General features: G+C 40.9%; 1 protein-coding gene across 5 annotated transcripts in view; it reads right to left on the reverse strand.

Moving 5' to 3' along the window:
• ASTN2 (astrotactin 2) overlaps positions 1 to 18760 on the reverse strand; it is a 1008266-nt gene that overhangs the window by 554425 nt on the left and 435081 nt on the right. For 3 of the 5 annotated variants that reach the window (XM_032164975.2, XM_032164972.2, XM_032164973.2), the window contains 3 exons: positions 10757 to 10841; positions 10170 to 10244; positions 9264 to 9401 (listed from right to left, as the gene is read on the reverse strand). In XM_032164975.2, the coding sequence (XP_032020866.1) occupies positions 9264 to 9401; positions 10170 to 10244; positions 10757 to 10841 (298 nt within the window). Of the gene's footprint in view, positions 1 to 1426; positions 2508 to 9263; positions 9402 to 10169; positions 10245 to 10756; positions 10842 to 18760 lie in introns of those variants that run through there. The other 2 variants (XM_032164974.2, XM_032164976.2) reach the window with 2 other exon arrangements.

The raw sequence follows: 18760 nt of genomic DNA on the forward strand, positions 1-18760 counted from the left end.
TGCTTCCTAAGGCCTCAGAATGTCAGCTTCCTCACCTGTGAAATGGGAGATAAAAATAGCTTCAACATCAGAAGATGGCTGTAAGGATAACTTACAGGAAGATGAGCGGGAGTCCTCTGCCCAAAATGCTACTTATCGCTATCTCCAGTTTGGGGTCAGGCTTCAAACCCAGGTATCTTAACCCCTAGCCCAGTTTACATGCCCAAAATCATACTTTCATGCATCTCTCTCTCTTTAATCTAAAGATCTGCAGACCTATCTCAATATCAGAAGTCTCCTTTTAAAAGTGTTTAACTTCTAATGCAGATATAACAACTCGTTTCTCAGTTTCACTGTATCGGCAAAGCTTTCTATAATTCAACATCAAATATTTATTATTACATTTATTAAAGTTTTAATAATTTAGCATCTCCTGCATGTAAGATAGAAGCTTAGCTAACTGGTTCCCCTTTATCCAGCCTGGGTCACTTCAATATTTATATTCCAAAGTCTCCATTTGAGTTTCATTTAGCAGAGGCTGTGTCTTGAGCCCTCTATCTGAGCTGACAGTTGGTGCATGCTACAGTCTCCCCAGTGGCGAAGACTTACAAAAATTTGGTGTTGAACAATGTTTGAAGAGATTTACCGAGCCTGGGCAGAAACTCATCCTAATAGACTTCACTTTTATTATGATTGCTAAACTAAAATGGGGAAAAATATATATGTCTCCAGGCTCACTGGCTGAATGACAGGTAGTGGGGCTGGAAAGAGTGGAGGGCATAGAGTAGGTCCACCTGGGAGGAAGTGTGGTGGCCCTTTGTAGTAATGTTTCTCAGAGGGGCCTCATTTTCTTTTTCTTTTTTTTAAAAAAAGGAGGGATGTGGAGGTACCAGGAAAATGCTAACTCCCATATTCCATGAACCTAGCTGTGAGTTACCCACACTCTTTCCCCTTCCTCATTTGATATTTCACCTTCTACTTGCATAAAGAACACACACACTTAATAGACCAAATGTTCAACAAAGACCACGATATAAAGTCCAATGAACCTATTCCTCCATCTTACAGAGAATGCCCCTTCTTCAACAACAGCCAACATTTACTGAGCACTCACAAAACATCCTGAGTTGAAATCCTGATTCGGCCACATACTACCCATGTGACATTGCATGAATGACTTAACATCTTTGTGCCTCAGTTTCCTCATCTGTAAATAACAATAACTACATCATTGAGTTGTTGTGAGGAGTCAGAATGAAAACATGTAGAGCACTTAAGACATTGACACCAAGCAAGTGATCAATAAATGTTAGTCAATATTATTGATGACTAAGGGCTAAAAGTTTAAAAGTGTTATCTCATTCCATTCTCAAAAAAAAAAAAATTCAAAGATAGAGTATTAGTTATCATTCAGATAGGAAACTGAGGCTCAGAAAGTTTACCTTACCCAAGGTCAGCTAGTCAGTGGTGGAGCTGGGATTTGAGACTAAGCAGTTTGGCTCCAGTGTCCATGCTATTCACTTTGCCCAATACCTCTTCTGTGTTTCAAGCACGTAAGTGGGTTCCCTATTGAAGTTCTGTCGCCCTTTGGGAAAGGAACATTTGTGTGAGTAATAGGTGATTAAAGGAAAAGTTTAGAGGAAGCATGATGGACTTGAGATTCTACCTGAAGAAGCCACCCTTCTATCAACATCCCTACTGAAAAGGAATGCACACTTCTAGGTTGCCTATAATGTGTGCACACATATGCACACATAACATACATGCACTCATTAATGAAAGCTTGTAGAGAGCTGCAAGGGCAAGAAGTCAGTTTTGCTCACCTCCAACAGTAGAGAGATATCTTGAATATCAAATGATGTAAGACTGGTATTAAGGGCCTTCCCCCCAGACTCTGCTGCCGGGATCCTTTGCAAGCCAAGTGCCCCCATGCAATGCATCGAGTGACTGGCCCCAACTCCAGCCTACTCCACGTGTCCTGCTGCCCCTACCCTCCCTTCTGCCATCAATGCTCCTGCCATCAATGCACAATGTGATCCACAGAAAGGAGGCACACATCCCTTCTTTATACCGCTCTGAACCATGAACTACATCTTTTAATCACGGACACACTGCATCATATGGTTGCTTCCTTTACTACAATTCTACAATTCCTACTGCTTCTAAAACTTCTCATTCACTGAACATCAGTTACACGTAATATACTGTACTAGTAACCCTATACACATTATGTCATCCTAATAACCACCATATGAGAAAACCACACTAATCTCCAACTTCCTGGTTCTGACATTGAGGCTCGAAGAGGTGAACAAACTTGGCTCAAGTTAATTCTACACTTTTTCCTACTCCTTCTTTTCTTTCTGGTTTTTCTACTTCTAGAGCCTAGCACAATGTTCATTACACAGAGAAGTAGCTGGTGTCCATTTGTTGAGGATTGCACCTGGAGATGTATGGCCCATGTTTCTAGAATGCACTGTATCTGACTAAGGGTACTGCCTAGTCCCAAGCCAGATTCCAGAATCTGGAGCAGTCACACAGGAACATCTGTTGGGGACCTTGGAGCAGTGAACGAATACACTACCCTAAAGTGCCCCTAGAGTCATTGCTGACTCTGCTAGCCCAGGTGGTTAACAGCTGAAAAAGAGAGAGAAGAGGAGAGAAAAGAGCATACATGTTCTGTCTGCTGTCCTTCTCTCCCTTCATCCACTGTCATGCATCCCTTGGCACTACACTGCAGCCAAACTGAAATGGAAGTTCCTCCTGGCCGGGCGTGGGGGCTCATACCTGGAATCCCAGGCCGAGGTGGGTAGATCACTTGAGGTCAGGTGTTCGAAACCAGCCTGGCCAAGATGGTGAAACCCCGTCTCTACTAAAAGTACAACAATTAGCCAGGCGTGGTGGTGTGTGCCTGTAATCTCAGCTACTGTGGAGGGTGAGGCAGGAGAATAGCTCGAGCTTGGGAGGTGGAGGCAGTGAGCTGAGATGGCACCACTGCACTCCAGCCTGGGCATGCCACACTGCCACACTTTGCCAGTTCAAGGCCCTGTGCCTTGTCCATGAATGAAACATCTCTGGGTTTTTCTTATCCAACATCTATTTGCTACCTGTCTTGCTTTTTCACTGGGGAGCTATCCTACCTGTGATCTCAAACCAAGTGGTTAAGGTGCCCCTCATTCAACCCTGGTTTCAAGGGTAAGTTCGTGACCCAGGTTGCCTACTTAGAGCACTTTGTCTCTTGAGAGATTGATGTGGGATATTGGCAAAGATCCCAAAATAGGCCAAAGAGAGGCACCATAGCTTAAGAGATGAGGAACATGGACTCAAGAGTCAGACTGTCAGGATTCCAAACCTGATTCTATTACTTACTGGCTGTGTGATCTTGGGCAAGGTACATAAGCCTCTTTGTGCCTCAGTTTCCTTGTGCATTAAATGGAGCTAATAATGAGTGAAGACTAAATGAACTTATCTCAGTAAAGCACTTGGAACAGTGCCACCTAAGGATGTGTGATTATTGCTGTTCCCCAGTGCCAGGACTTCTGCATAAACCGTTGGGAAAGGGGGCATCTCATTACTCTGGCAATGCTTAATTGTGGTTGTAAGCCTGGAGAGGTCAGTGAGAGTGTGCCTGAAAAAGAAAAACAGAAAAACAGAGTGTGCCAGAGAAACACAGAGATGAGGGACAAAAATAGGAATAGTGAGTCCCAACATTTGGGAGCATATAAACCTTACTATGCCAAAAGCCATTGGCACTCTGGAGTTTTCAAGCCCTGGTATCTTTTGTTTTCTACTTAAGACCAAGTAGGTGATCCATTCCTTGTTTTGCTACCGAGTGCATTTGTACTCAAACTTTAGTGAGCATTAGAATCACCTGAGGACTTCTTAAACCAGAATTCTGGGCCCATCTCCAAAATACCTAATTTAGTGGGTGTATTATTACATAGTTTCTGTGGCTGCTGCAACAAATCACCACAAACTGGGGCAGCTTCAAACAACCAGAAATCTGAAATCAGTATCCCTGGGCCAAAATCAGCATGTCAGCAAGGTGGTCCTCCCTCTGGAGCCTCTGGGGAACAATCTTTTATTTGCCTCTCTCAGCTTCTGGCGGCAGCTGGCATTCTGTGGCTTGTGGTTGCCTCACTCCAGTCTCTAATTCCATCTTCAAATTGCCTCTCCACTGTGCATGTCAAATCTCACTGTGCTTCTTTCTTATAAGGGCACTTATTATGGTGTTTCAGACCTGTCCAGATAATTCAGAATAATCAACCTATGACAAGATGCGGCATAACATCTGCAAAGACCCCTTTTCCAAATAACATAATATTTATAGGTTCTAGGAGTTAAGATCTGATGATACCTTTAGGGATCATTATCAGTCTACACTAGATATGAGAATTTACATTTCTAATAAGTTTCTAGGTCATGCTAATGCTACTGGTCCAGGGAATACACTTTGAAAACCAGTGAGCTAGTGACTTCCTGCTAACACTTCAAAATTTGGCATAGAAGTTTTGAGACCTTTATTTTAACCTCCAGGTGGGTTTGACCACCTCTGACTGTGTCTTTTCTCTGCCTTGAACTTTCCCTCTATTATTCTTCAACTGTCACAAAGTATGACATTCTTTGTTTGCAATTTTGACTCATTTAAAGCACTGAAATCTTTGTCTTATTTTTATATCTCTATTACTTAGTTTAAAATATGGCAGATGTTCAGTAAATTCTCAGTACTTGGAATTGAAAGGCCAAAGAACAAGGAGATGTTCCTAATTATATTCAGAACTAACTCAATGTGAAAACTATCACCAAGTGAGCCATGCCAGCTTGCACTCTGATATCCCATTATTCTTTCAACGTTGTTCAGGAATTAACAGTATTTTATCATTTCATTTTCATTGATTTGAGATCACAGAAAAATGACTGAGGGGCTCCAAAAGCTGAGCTTTGTGGGTGATTATTATTCCAACTATAATAGCTAGTCTCACATTTCTCTTATAAGAAGAACCTGCTCCAGGTGAAATCATGAAGAAGGCCCAGTATGCAGTAATAAGTGTTGTTTGCCATGCTTCTCCCTCCACAAGCATCTTTTATTCCATCTCTCAAGTCGGTCTCTTGTTTCATGCTCCTTGCTATACCATGAAACTCCTGAAAGCAGAGGTGGGCTGTATTCATCTCTGTATTCCTATGGTATCTGGCACCGTATCTGGTACACATGAGGGATCCAGCTAAGATTTTTCAGAATTAAAATATATCCGTATGCAATTCAGCTAGAGATTTGCTCTTCCACCTTTGTAGCTGACATCACTAGTGTCTCAGATGCTAAAAATCTCATTCCGAGTAGCTTCCTGCTAGGATAGGCTGGAGAATGGGAGCTGTCCAGGTGAGAGTTTTATTTTGCCCTTCAACCTCTCACACTTGAAAGCCTTCCCCCTCACCTTAGATTGCACAAAGCCAAAGCTTAGCCACAGTTCTTGGTTAATTGGCAATGTTCTTTCTCTTGAAAATATTTGCCTAATTCTCTCAGTCAGATACGTCTTCTTTCTTTTCCAATCCTTTCCAGTCCCCTAGGGCACTCTATGTTTACCACATGTGTGACTCTTCATTCATTCTGTAACCATGTCCATGTACATAAAGCCACAGACATAGCATACTGAACTGCAATTTATAGACTCATTTAAGTCGTCCCCAAAGCCCATGACAAAGTGGTTAATATGAATCCTCAATACTGAGCAACTATTGATTTTAAGATGCACCATAGGTTGTATTTAGCCTTTCAGCGAAAACATGAAAAAATAATGAAAAGATAAAGGGAACAAAAGCCACTATGTTACAATAATAAGCATGATAACTAATGCTTCTAAAGAGTTCACCGTGTAGCAAACTCACTGCTTTACATGTAATATGTCACTTAATCTTCATCACTCCATATATGATATGAGATTTTAATTTCCATTATTCTCAAGGAGAAAACACAACTCCAGAAAATCTCCTGCAGCAAGCAAGTGATAGAGCTAAGATTTGCACTCAGCCAATTTGCTTGAGGTCCATAGCCTATGCCCTCAGACAATAAAATTTATGTTTAATCAAAATATAGAATATATAGAAAAAAGTGTGACGCTCAATGAATTTTCAGTTAAAACACTCATGTAACCACCACCCATAACAATAAATCAAACATTATCAGCATCACATAAGCCCACTCATAGTTCCCCATGTCACCACCCTCTCCATCACCCAGAAGTAATCTATATCCTTCCTTCTAACATCATAAATTAGATTTTTACTCATTAATGAAACTAGTTTTTTTGTTTTTATATAAACATATAATATTATTTTGTGTCTGGTTTCCAAAATTCTATATCATACTTGTTAGATTCATCCAAGCTGCTATGTATGGTTACTGTGTTCTTTCATATTCATTGTTAATGGCATTCCATTGTGTTATTATTCCATAATTTATTTATCTAGTCTTTCGCTGATGGGTATTTGTATTTTTTTTTCTAGCTTTCTAGCAGTACAAATGAGTGCTTCTATTCATATTTTTGTAAGTCCTACTTGTGGTACACATTTACATATTTCTGTTATACTATCCTTATGGGTGAAACTGATGAGCTATAGAAGATATATACCTCCAACTTAGTACATACCACTCCACAGGTTTACATAGTGGTCATACTTATTTATATTCTCACTATAAAAATATGAAAGCCACAGTTGTTCCATATCCTTCCTAACATTTGTTATCATTAGTTGTTTTAAATTTAGCTGCCTTGGTAAGTCATAGCCTGTACATTTAACTACTAAGTTGTTCTGCCTACTGTAGTGTGAGATCTCATACTTCTCCAAGAATTTATCACAGATTAAAAATCAAAGAATCAACTTGCAGTGCACGTTCAAGTTTTTCTTTCCAATCCTACTGTAATGCTTACCTTCCGTTTCCCTTTGACTCTGCTTTTCCAAGTAGTCTTTCCTCTAATCTCTTTGTTGTGATTCCAGGACAGTATTATTGGCTATCTATAATTATGATCTATTATTTATTAAATTTCCAACATACCATCTTACTGGAACTTATTAATTCTCTAAATGCCCATGATATGCTTGCCTGGGCAATGTCATGTCAAACAAGGTTTATTAGTGCAGCTTGGAAAACTCAATCTACATAGTGCAGATTCTCTCAAATGGTGATGATTGCAATCTTTTATCCCCTATTGCAGATCAGGGATTGAAATGTGGCTTCATCTCTTACTAGTGAAGGCATTACCTCTATGCCTCAGGTTTGTTTATTTATTTTTGAATCTGAAAAATGAGCATCACCTCATGGAGCTGATGTAAGAATGTAATAATATTAGTGAAGTATTCGGCACTTAGAAAATGATCAATGGATATGAACTATTATTATTATTACCCTCTGTGAGGAAGGCACTGTTATTATCCCCATTTTGCAGACAAATAAATGAAAACATAGAGAATTAAACTTGGCCACCATGATCACACAGTTCACACTTGGTAGAGATGGAATTCTAAAGCAGCCCTATCCAACTCCAGAGTATGTGTTACCATCAGCCAGTCTGAGAAAGCTGCATCATCTGAATCTTCATTGAAATCATGGATGCAATGTCAACAGAACAGAACTATGAGGAAAGCTAGTCAAGACTTTCTTTTCAGCTGATTTCAAACAAGGTAACTGTGTCTCTTTGAGAATAGTCTTTTAAACCAGATGGTCCTTGCTTTATCTTTAAAATACGTAATGCAGAGCAACCTTAACACATGCTTTACTAAAATCTCATATACTTCAATTCTATCGAAAATGAAAACAATGGTAAATATCGATGAATCAGTATGTGAATGTGTATGTGAAGCTATTTTAGTTCCTAGTAATCACTATTTCATATCCTAAGTTCCATCTCTTTATAAATCTATTCTTTTTAAAACATCCTCTTTTGGGAAATGCTAATAGCCTAAAAAAGCATGATAAGTTCATCCTTCCCAGTGAAAGCTGACAAGGTGAGAGTAAAAACATCTTAAAATAAGAGAGTTGGGTTCTAGGAGCTTTCTGTCAAGATGCCATAGAAATATTGATAGCACTGTGATTTAGAATGACCCAAAGGCAACTATGGAGCTGTTGAAAAACAGTCACTGGTAGTTAGGGGGGCCATGATTTAATTCTAGTTCATGAGCCAATAAGCTGTGTACAAATCAGTTTTAGAAGTAAAACTACTCTATTCTTGGTAACATCAGAATTTCTAGAATGCTTCCCCTAATCAAATGGGAGAAACAAACCCTCCACTAGAAAGCTCCAGAACAGTGCTAAGATCAGATCTAAGACCACAGACTTAATTAAATCAACAAACATTTAATAGATGTCCAATATGTACTAGGAGCTGGGGATTAAAAAGCTAAATAAGTTATTTTCCTTGACCTTGAGAAGTGCACCATAATGGGGCAGAATGATATGTAAGCATCTAATTAGTACGCAGTAGAGTAAGTCTATAATTAAGTTAGCTACAAGCTGCAGGATAATGTAAAGTGAAATGTAGTCTCCATGCTTTTATAAGTTAAGAACAAAAGATTTAGCCTGGCCATTTTTTTTTTTTTTTTTTTTTTTTTTTTGAGACGGAGTCTCACTCTGTTCCCCAGGCTGGAGTGCAGTGACTCGATCTCAGCTCACTGCAACCTCCGCCTCCTGGCTTGAAGAGATTCTCCAGCCTCATCCTCCCAAGTAGCTGGGATTATAGGTGCACACCATCACATCAGGCTAATTTTTGTATTTTTAGTAGAGAACAGGTTTCACCATGTTGGCCAGGCTGGTCTCGAACTCCTGACCTCAGGTGATCCACCTGCCTTGGCCTCCCAAAGTGCTGGGATTACAGGCGTGAGCCACCGCGCCTGGCCTTTAGCCTGGACATCTGAAATTCATAAATTAGCCCAAAGTACATCCCATGGACTACAACAGAAAGCATCCCATTTTCTAAACTTTTGCCTTTGTGTATCTCCAACATACTGTTAAGTAAAGATAAGATCATTAATGATCCCATGAGCTAGATAATGTATCAGCCTCTCTTATATTTAATATAAACCAAAAAGGAAAGCAATAGTGTTGAAACATAAGGCACTGAGACACAGTGATGGAGGTCACATCTAAGAGTTTAGGAGCACGGCGTATTTGACTGTTCTTCACATCAACTAAACAGCAAGAACACTCCTTAGGGGTTCCTGTGGTTCTCCAACAGGGAGACTTCCAAGGTTTTAAGAAGTACTTGTGCAGAGTACTGGAGACGATTCCCTACCTGACATCTGCAGGGTCTTCCGTGACGAGCACATCGGTCTTGCAGCTGGCCAGGGGGTTGATGGACAGCTCCACAGGCGGAACCACAAAGCTTTTGCTGACAGGAAGCCAGAGGCCTTGGCCCAAGCTGAAAGTAGACCTGCAATGTAAGAGTTTCCATTGGGGAACTCCCCGGGAAGCAGAGAGCAAACAGAAAAAAGGGGCCCCTGTTCCCATCCCTTCTAAGGCAATTTCCTACTTCTCCACCCATATCCCCTGCATTATTTAAGGAACAATGTTGGCCAACTTTCTCCAGACCTGGATGATCATTTCTCAGATCTGTTAAACATTTAGCTCATGAATTGCTTTGTGTTGCTAAGTTCCTTTTCCTGATTTACTAGTGGACTCCGTGAGGATAGGGACCATTGCCGCTCTGATTTTCCAGCAGTCCTGACATACAGCAGGAGTTCCATAAGTGACTGCTATGTCAGCAGGGACAGTCTGGCACAAAGGTTAAGAGCATGGACTTTGAATCAGTTTGAACTAAAATTTTATTCCCAGTTCTGCCACTTAATTTACTGTATGTCTTTATCTACATGTGCATTGAAGTTTTACACAAGATTTTGTGGAGGTGGTGGGAAGAGGTTCTATGGTTACAGAGTATTTTTAAACCACTGGACTTAATAATCAGTAATGTCTCCTCCAGTTCAAGTATCTGAGTCTATAAGTCTAGCTGCCAGACAAATGGGAATTAGATTCCCATAGCAACCTGGGCCATGATGGTACATTAGTGCCAGGGAGAGTTCTTTTTTACTCAGTGCAGCTCAGAAGTGCACAGGCTCAATAGTCTAAGGATCCATGACCACATCTTCCTATGAATCCTTTCTCCATTTCCCAGAATTATGCCCCAACAAGAAAGCCAACTCACCTGAGAATCTTTTCAGGGGCTTGCTCCCCTGTCACCAGATCATAGCCCCTCTCAAGTGTTGTGTAGGGCCAAGGTCTATGGGAAGAAGGAGAGGGGAGAGGAGATGACATTAGTCAGAGGCAGGTAGAATTCACATGTGGACACTGCTCTAGAGTAGCTTTACAAACAAACAAACTCTGCAGAAATAATTATTGGGCAAGACTATTTATATTATAAAAGAATGTCTCCAATTTACAAAAGGATTCAGCAATTTCATAAAGTGTACATGTCCATTCAGGAGTCTGTTTAAAAATGTTCTTCTTTTCTTTGGCAGTCCACTTAAGAAAGTGTTCATTGATTACTTTGTTTGGGCAGGTGAGTTAAATGTCAGCCTTTGTTCTCTAGAATATTCATCAATCATGTAGCTTTAATACTAAAATGTGATTCCATGGGAAAGTAGGATTCACTTCCCATTGGGTTTTGCAGGAACACTACTGTTGCAGAGAAAGAGTCCTCTTTGTGGAGATGCTTGGGGCCTCTGGTAACAGAACAGAGGAGGTAAAAGTGGGTCCTGCACTGTCCCGGGCCTCATGCCCTTTGCCACTCACCCTTCACTCTGTCCCCAGTCACTGCGCACACACAGGTGTCTGTGAACAGGGTCAGGGGCATAGCCTTCATGACAGCTGCACTCCCCTGTAAGTGAAAAGAAAAAACATTATTGTGAAGCAGAGTCTCCCTAAATAGGCTTTTCTCTGGTTAGCTTGTTTTCCTAAGACATAAAGTGAGCTGCTTAGTTTTAGAAAAGGCACATGGAAAGAGGGTAATCTGGTACATCAACCACTGTGGTTAACAGAGTTTATTCCTTTGTTCATTCACTCATTTATTCCTTCAACAAATCCTGGCTACACTCTGACAGGTGCTCAGCTCAGCACTGGAGATACAGAGGTCAAAGTTGCAATCCAGCCGCTAAAGCAGCTCACAACTTAAGACAATGAAACAGGAAGTGATCAGGTGGCTACAAATGGAGGTCTTCTTTTCAAATATTAAAATTATGATAAAGTACATTTACTCTAGAGGTATAATCAGAAAATTGAATTATCTCCATCTGAATGAATAGGTCTTCACCATCCATAAATCCCAAATTAAATGCCACTATCTCCAAGAAACCTTTGACTTCCCCTTTCAGAAAAACCTGTCTGTAGTCTCCTGGTTTTATTTTGTGTTGTTTTTCATTTTAAAATTATTTTTCCTCTCCTCCCCTTCCCTCTACTGCCATCTCTTCTCTTGTCCTCTTTTTTTTATTATTATACTTTAGGTTTTTGGGTACATGTGCACAATGTGCAGGTTTGTTACATATGTATCCATGTGCCATGTTGGTTTGCTGCACCCATTAACTCGTCATTTAGCATTAGGTATATCTCCTCATGCTGTCCCTCCCCCCTCCCCCCACCCCACAACAGTCCCCAGAGTGTGATGTTCCCCTTCCTGTGTCCATGAGTTCTCATTGTTCAATTCCCACCTATGAGTGAGAACATGCAGTGTTTGGTTTTTTGTCCTTGCAATAGTTTACTGAGAATGATGTTTTCCAGTTTCATCCATGTCCCTACAAAGGACACGAACTCATCATTTTTTATGGCTGATTAGTATTCCATGGTGTATATGTGCCACATTTTCTTAATCCAGTCTATCGTTGGACATTTGGGTTGGTTCCAAGTTCTTGTCCTCTTTTCTCCTCTCCCTCTGTCTTGCCATTCTTTTTCATTTCTTTCCCTTCCATCCATTCATTCATGAATCAATCCATCCATCCATCCATCCATCCATCCATCCATCCATCCATCCATTTTTTTTTCTGGCCATGCCTTACGCTTGGTTGCATGAATGCTTGCTAGCATTACACACTGCCTTAAGTACATTCTCTCACTGGCCAAGTTCATTTCAAGTGGCCAGCATATGTCCAATTTTCTAGCATATCTTCAGAGTCCAGAATCCTAGAAGTGATTTCAGAATCTCTCTGTCCTACTTCCAGCTGTTGTCATTTCTGCTCTACTGTATACTTAAGGTACAGAATTTTTCTTTTTTTTTTTTTTTTTTGAGACTGAGAGTCTCACTCCATTGCCCAGACTGGAGTGCAGTGACGTGATCTCGGCTCACTGCAACCTCCACCTCCCAGGTTCAAGTGATTCTCCTGTTTCAGCCTCCCGAGTAGCTGGGATTACAGGCATGCACCACCATGCCCAGGTAATTTTTGTATTTTTGGTAGAGATGGGGTTTCATCATGTTGACCAGGCTGGTCTCAAACTCCTGAACTCAAGTGATCTACCCACCTTGGCCTCCCAAAGTGCTGGGATTACAGGTGTGAGCCACCATGGCTGGCCTAGAAATATTTTTTTATTTAATGAGTTACCGCTTTTTTCTCTAAGGTTTATTTGTGAGATGCTTAAAGATGCTTTACCAAAAACAGATTCTATTTAAAAATGTGTTTGGGTAATACCACCCCATTCCTCAAAGCCAGTGTAGTGTGATTCTCCATGAGGGTGATACATACACAATTTTCACCAACTTATTTTTCTTTGGGAGCCTTGTTGGTGGAATGACTCACAGGATTATAATTCTATGGAACACCTCTTGCGAAATGCTAGTAGGAACTGCCCTGGCTTTGCTTACTGCCTAGAATAGGGTCAGTGCTTAACAATGTGAGTTGAATGAATAATTAACTATCTGTTATGGCTCTGGTAAATTTCCAGGCTAATGATGTTGACTTGTCTTCTTTCTCATCTTCTTGTAATCACATTATCTCTCTCTGTATCTCTCTCTCTCTCTCTCTCTCTCACACACACACACACACACACACACACACACACACACACACAGATAAACCTGTCACCCTTGGATCCTACAGCGATTCTGATAGACAGGACCCAAAAGTTTTCAAATCATGTCCATGGAAATGTATTACTTAACAGAGATTTAGGGACTATGCAAATTTTATATTTTAATTTTTCTTAAAAGTTTTATTTTTAAATTTTTAAAAACATAAAAACAAGAATAAACACTCAGATATCACACGCCAGAATTTAGGATACTGAGGAAAGTATCAGTTGCCAGATAAACTTATTTTATGCAGGCTTCAGAGAAAAAAAAAATCTCCTGTCATCTTTGTTTCATCTAAAAAGATACTGAGGATGAGTCAAGATGCCAACAACCTCATGCTATTTGCAACTACATATTTTGTGAATCAGGACTTTCTCAACTTTATACCACTAAAACAAAATATTGTAGTAAATAGAATACTGGGGTAACACGGGTTCTACAACTATCACCCTTAACTCTGGATTTTGAAATGTATGTATTCATCAAGTAAACTTACTGTTCTCTCTGATGAATGGTAAATGTTATATATTTGACCTTATATGAAGCATTCTGAGTGTTTAAAAACACTGTAACTTATTTTATAGATGACGCTGCTGCTTAATCTTTGTATTCCCAGCACCTATTGACAAACAGCCTGGGCTTCATGAACGCTGCCTGGACAAAAATGGTAGTAAGACAGAGTACGGAGTGAAGAATGGGTCAAAGATAGTATTCAAAATATTCAGAATGAGACTGTTGAAAGACACAAGGAGAGACAGAAGACATGTCCTTTTCCTCTCATCTGCTTACCTGGAAAATAAGCAGGGCTTGCTCACAGGTAGGAATGCTCTCTGTACTCCTTCCCTGCAACATCATGCCTGGGGTCTTCCACCAAGAGGAAGTGCTGTAAGTAGTGCTACCTAATGAACTGATTGTTGCCAGAGGTAAGAGGAGTGGAAGGAAAAGGCTAAGAGCCTTGAATGTGGATGAAAATAATTTACCAAAGCGGGGAGGGGCGGGAGTCACTAATGATGTGTTAAAATGCAACAGTCCCTTCATGAAATATTCACCACTTTAAACACGTCTAATATTAAAGATTAAAAGTCCTGAGATTTGTCCTCGAGACTCCCAGGACTGATTTATGATCTGCCACAAGCCACAGGCCTCATGATTCATAATGGGAGAGGTAAAATGGTTACCTCTGGCAAAGGAGCAGGAAGTCAGGCTGGGGTGGGCGAGGAGGGGCCAGCAAGGAGGATCGCTCTTGTTTGTGGAAAGGGCAAAGGCTGAGGTCCCTATCTCTCCTGCAGTGACTCTGCAGGAAATAGCACAGTTCACTTCTTTCCTCTTTCTCTCATTTTTTGAAATATTGGTGACATTGAGAAATTTATTCAGAAAAAGGGTGCTGCTATGTTTTTCTCTCCTCCTTGTGCGCTTATCAGGCAAGTTTTCCCTGACTCAGAATGGATCATTAATTACTGATGCTCATTATACAACAAATATATATTTTGCAATTAAGAGGCATTCACCCTGGAGACCCCCATGAGGCTGCCTGGAGAAGAGAAAGTAGGCAGAGGCAAAAGCCCCTGAGTGCTAGCAGCAGATGGACCTGTTCTCATCCTCTTGTTCTCTCCCTAGTTGTGTGGCCTTAGGGAAGTCAACTTTTTGGTTTCAGCTTTCATTTACAGAATAGGGATGATAGCAATGTCCATCTCCTAGAGCTGATGTAAGAACAAATTGAAATAGTGAAGAATGAAGCTAGTGGCTCAGGTGACAATTAGCTGATGGTCATAGTACCCAGAAACTATGCACACTACATGGGTGCAATATATCCATGTAACAAACCTGCAAATATACCCCCTATATAAATAAAAGTTGAATTAAAAAAAAAAAAAGAAATGTGTTTCCTTCCCTTTAATTCCAAGCTGGCCACTGGGTTCTGGTATATGTTTACATTTAGACAAAACTATCACCCCTAACTCCTTACATATTAGATATGTAGAGACACAAATTACCTCCTTTTGGGGCCTTAGTTTCTCCTTCTGTAAAATGGAAGGTTGGAGTAGATCACTCATCACTTCTGAGCACCAAGAGTCAGCTGTTTGCATTGGCTTTCCAAATCCCTAACCTCTGCTTTCTGGTTACTGTTTGTTTTAGTTTCAGCTGCAATCATTCTTAGCAGCAGCCTGGGTGTCTCTAGCAAGATCTCCATCAATGCCATAGGTATTGGCTTTATTGACTCCTGTTTCCTATTTTGCTGGCTCAGCTAAATCTCCACTATTTGCAACCAGGCATTTCCTTCTTGTCAGATGCAAAGCCTCTGACAGCCAGAGCTGAGGGTAATTAACCTCTTCCCTGGGTGACTCCTTTCTTCAACTCTGCTTCTGCACAACCAGAGCAGCAAAGCCATCAAAGAACAGCTCTCTAGGGATGCATGTAACCGTGCTGACTGTGAACTCCTATACTCCCTATCCCTATAACTCTAGTACCTTCCTTTCTCACCACTGCATCTCAGCACCTCCTGCATTGCCTGGTGCAGAGTAGGGATTCAGTAAATAAATGCTAAATAGATGAAGGGATATATTTCACAATAGTGATGCCTATGTCAATGGAATAGGGCAATAATTTTTTACTTGCCTGTTCCCCCACTAAGCTGGGAATTTGATTGCAAAAACATTTTCTTAATCATCCTGTATTCTAATAATTAGTATAATGCCTGATAAAGGGTAGGCAACTCATTCATTAAATGAATGAATGAATGAGTGAATTCATACATGTATCACGATTACCATGAATTTAGGCTGAGTTCATTTAGAATAATGATGACTCTGCTACGGACTGGAAGAAACTTTCTACATCCAAGATAGGTATTTGCCAAGGAAACAAAGAGTGCAAACACAAGTGCCGATGAAATGTCAAAAATAGAATTCTATTTTACATCAGAGCAGAAAAGACTCTTAAAGATCAGCTAGTTCAAACTTTCCCAGTTTCATTATTCAGAAGAGGAAACTCAAGCTAAGAGAGTAAAGGAGTTTGTCCAAATCACTGGCCTAGCCTCTGGGCCAGCCAGGATGGAAACCCAGGGCTCTTGGCCACCACTTCAGTGTCCTTTTGCTGCATTGGTGGTATCAATAGTTCAATGCATCCTGAAGTCTTTTGCAGCAATTTTTCTGTACATTTTTTACATTACTGAGTTTTCTAAAAATAAGAGCATTGACAAACAGGTATTATTTAAACAGTAAAATGAATTTGAAATACCCTTAAGTACATTAAAAACATACATGTGTATGTTGTTAATAATGGAGACCTAAAAAAAAGAATTTACTCTCTTCACTATATTGGTTCTTATAAGGGAATTCAATTAGATGATTTTCTATCTGTCTAGTTACCAGAACTGTGTTATCAGCAGCAGATGAGTTGCGTTGGTTTTAAAAGATTTACTCTTCATGTCTCCTGGCTGCCATTTGTTGAGGTCTCTTTCTATGTTATATGCATTCTCAGTCCAGAAACTCTTGGGTAAAAACAACAAAATGTCTTGATCATGAACAATCTGTGTTCATCTCCTGTGAGCCTCTTCCAAACAGGACAATGCCTTCTTGTTAACCACATAAGGCCAGTAGGCTGGTGAAATAGTTCAGAGTGTGGGTGGGCCTTGAAATCATCATGTACTGCATTGAAATCCTGGATCTCCCTGCCACTTCAAGTTTGCAAGAACCTGACAAATTGATTCTTCTCTCCCTGAGCCTGTTTCCTTTACCTGTAATGGAGCTGATATCATGTACCTGTGGGAAGGATCAAGTGCTGTACTTGAAAAATCCTCAGCACAGTCTTTGGCACATTTCTTCTTGCTGAGAACACAACAGCTGTTTGGGTTCATATAATTATTGTTCTTGGGTAGGAAAGGCCCATCCAGTATGTTGTTTTAGCAGAAAGGAAAGGTGCTTAGAATGAAAGATGGTCAAAAATCCAAGGTGTGCCCTTTGCAAAACCCAGAAGACCACAGTTTCTTTATCTGTAATTTGGGGTGTTTTTAAAAAATTATTATTATTATTTTTTTAGAGACAGGGTGTTGCTCTGTTGCCCAAGCTGGAGTTCAGTGGTGCAATCATGGCTCACCGCAGCCTGGAGCTTTTGGGCTCAAGAGATCCTCTTGTCCCAGCCTCCCAAGTAGCTAGGACTATAGGCACGTGCCACCATTCCCAGCTAATTTTTAAATTTTTTTGGTGAAATGAGATCTAACTATGTTGCAGAGGCTGAGATCTTGTTCAAATTCCAGCAGTTTGAATGAGATAATCCCCAAAGCTGTTCCCGTGTTTCCAGAGCTATGAAGACATGTTGCCTGTGTCCATGGCAGCCCCTGCTGAAGAAGGTATGGGCATGGACAAGGCATAAGCCAGAGGCCGCTGCCTCCTCCATCCCAGCAGCACAGAGGAGCTCATGGCTTGCCCATGAGAGTGCAAACCCTCCTTCATAAGCCATCCTGGCTGTCTGACTCCCCTCCCCAAACCCTGTCATTCTGTTATGATTCCATTTTCACTTGCTTCTAACTCAGTCATCACTTATCATCACCAGCCAGGGATGCTGCCTGCTGTTCACTTTCTTATTTACTCTTGTCACTGTGGTTTGAAAAGACATCTCTCTGGGCCCTCAGAGCAATAAACACGGAACCCTTCCCCATTCTGACTCCAAGTGAGCCACCTTGGGCCTCTTCACCTCTGTAGCTCTGTAACTCAACTCAGGGCCAGGCACGTAGTGGGAAAAGCATGGGTTGGGCATAACATTATGAGGGCCTGCTTTGTGCTAAAAGTGGTGTGTGACATTTGACATGTGTCATTGCATGTCACAGCCTTGACTAGTACAAGGAGGAAGGTACTGATGCCTTCCTTGTAAAATAAGGAAACAGAAGCTAAGACTCGACTAGTCACTTGCCCTAGGTCATAGGGCCAGGTCTCCAAAGCTCAGGCTTGCTTACACCACCACAAACATCACAACAATAAACATAACCACAAGGACAATAACAAGGACAGCTGCCTTTGACAATGATCATGTGTGAGACACTGAGGGTCATTTCTCTGCAGTACTTAATTATGCATTCACTTCTTTGCCATGGTTAATTGTGGGAAGAGTAAATTTTCTTTCCTGCCCTTTGTCTTCAGGCTTGGCATATGACTTGCTTTGGTCAATGGGATGATGACAGCCAGGACTTAAATAATCAAAGTTGGAAATATATTTATGTGGATAGGCTTTCCCTCCTGTACTCCTGCCTCTTGCCATTAGAAGAAACATCTCCAGGCTGTGGCTGGTCCATGAAGGATGAGAGATGTGTGGAACAGATCTGGATTCATCCTCAGCTTAGAGCCAAGGGCAGCTGAGTCCTGGCTAGATCAGTCCACCCAGATGTGTGACAAAAGAGAAAAAGATGCTTACTTATAGTTGTTGACAATAAAATGTGATTGATATGCAGCATTATTTTGGCAAAAGTTTCTGATGTACTTTAAACCTAGATGTCCACATCTCTATGAGTAATGGTACCAGTTTCTTTCCTAATTGGAAACTTCAGAAAAACTTCTAACGGGGCCCTATTTTGTACCCTCAGCATCTGAGTGATATCTGAATCCCACTGATTCTACCGCTTTGGTTTTATCCAGACCCATTTATTCCCATCTCTCTTCTCTGCCATTGGCCTGGTTCAGGCCCTCAGCATTGTCCATGTGCTATGAACCTATTTTCTGTGTCCCTACATCTGATCTGACTGTTGGCCA

The sequence above is a fragment of the Hylobates moloch genome, unplaced genomic scaffold, assembly GCF_009828535.3.
Source record: "Hylobates moloch isolate HMO894 unplaced genomic scaffold, HMol_V3 SCAFFOLD_10, whole genome shotgun sequence".
NCBI lineage: Eukaryota > Metazoa > Chordata > Mammalia > Primates > Hylobatidae > Hylobates > Hylobates moloch.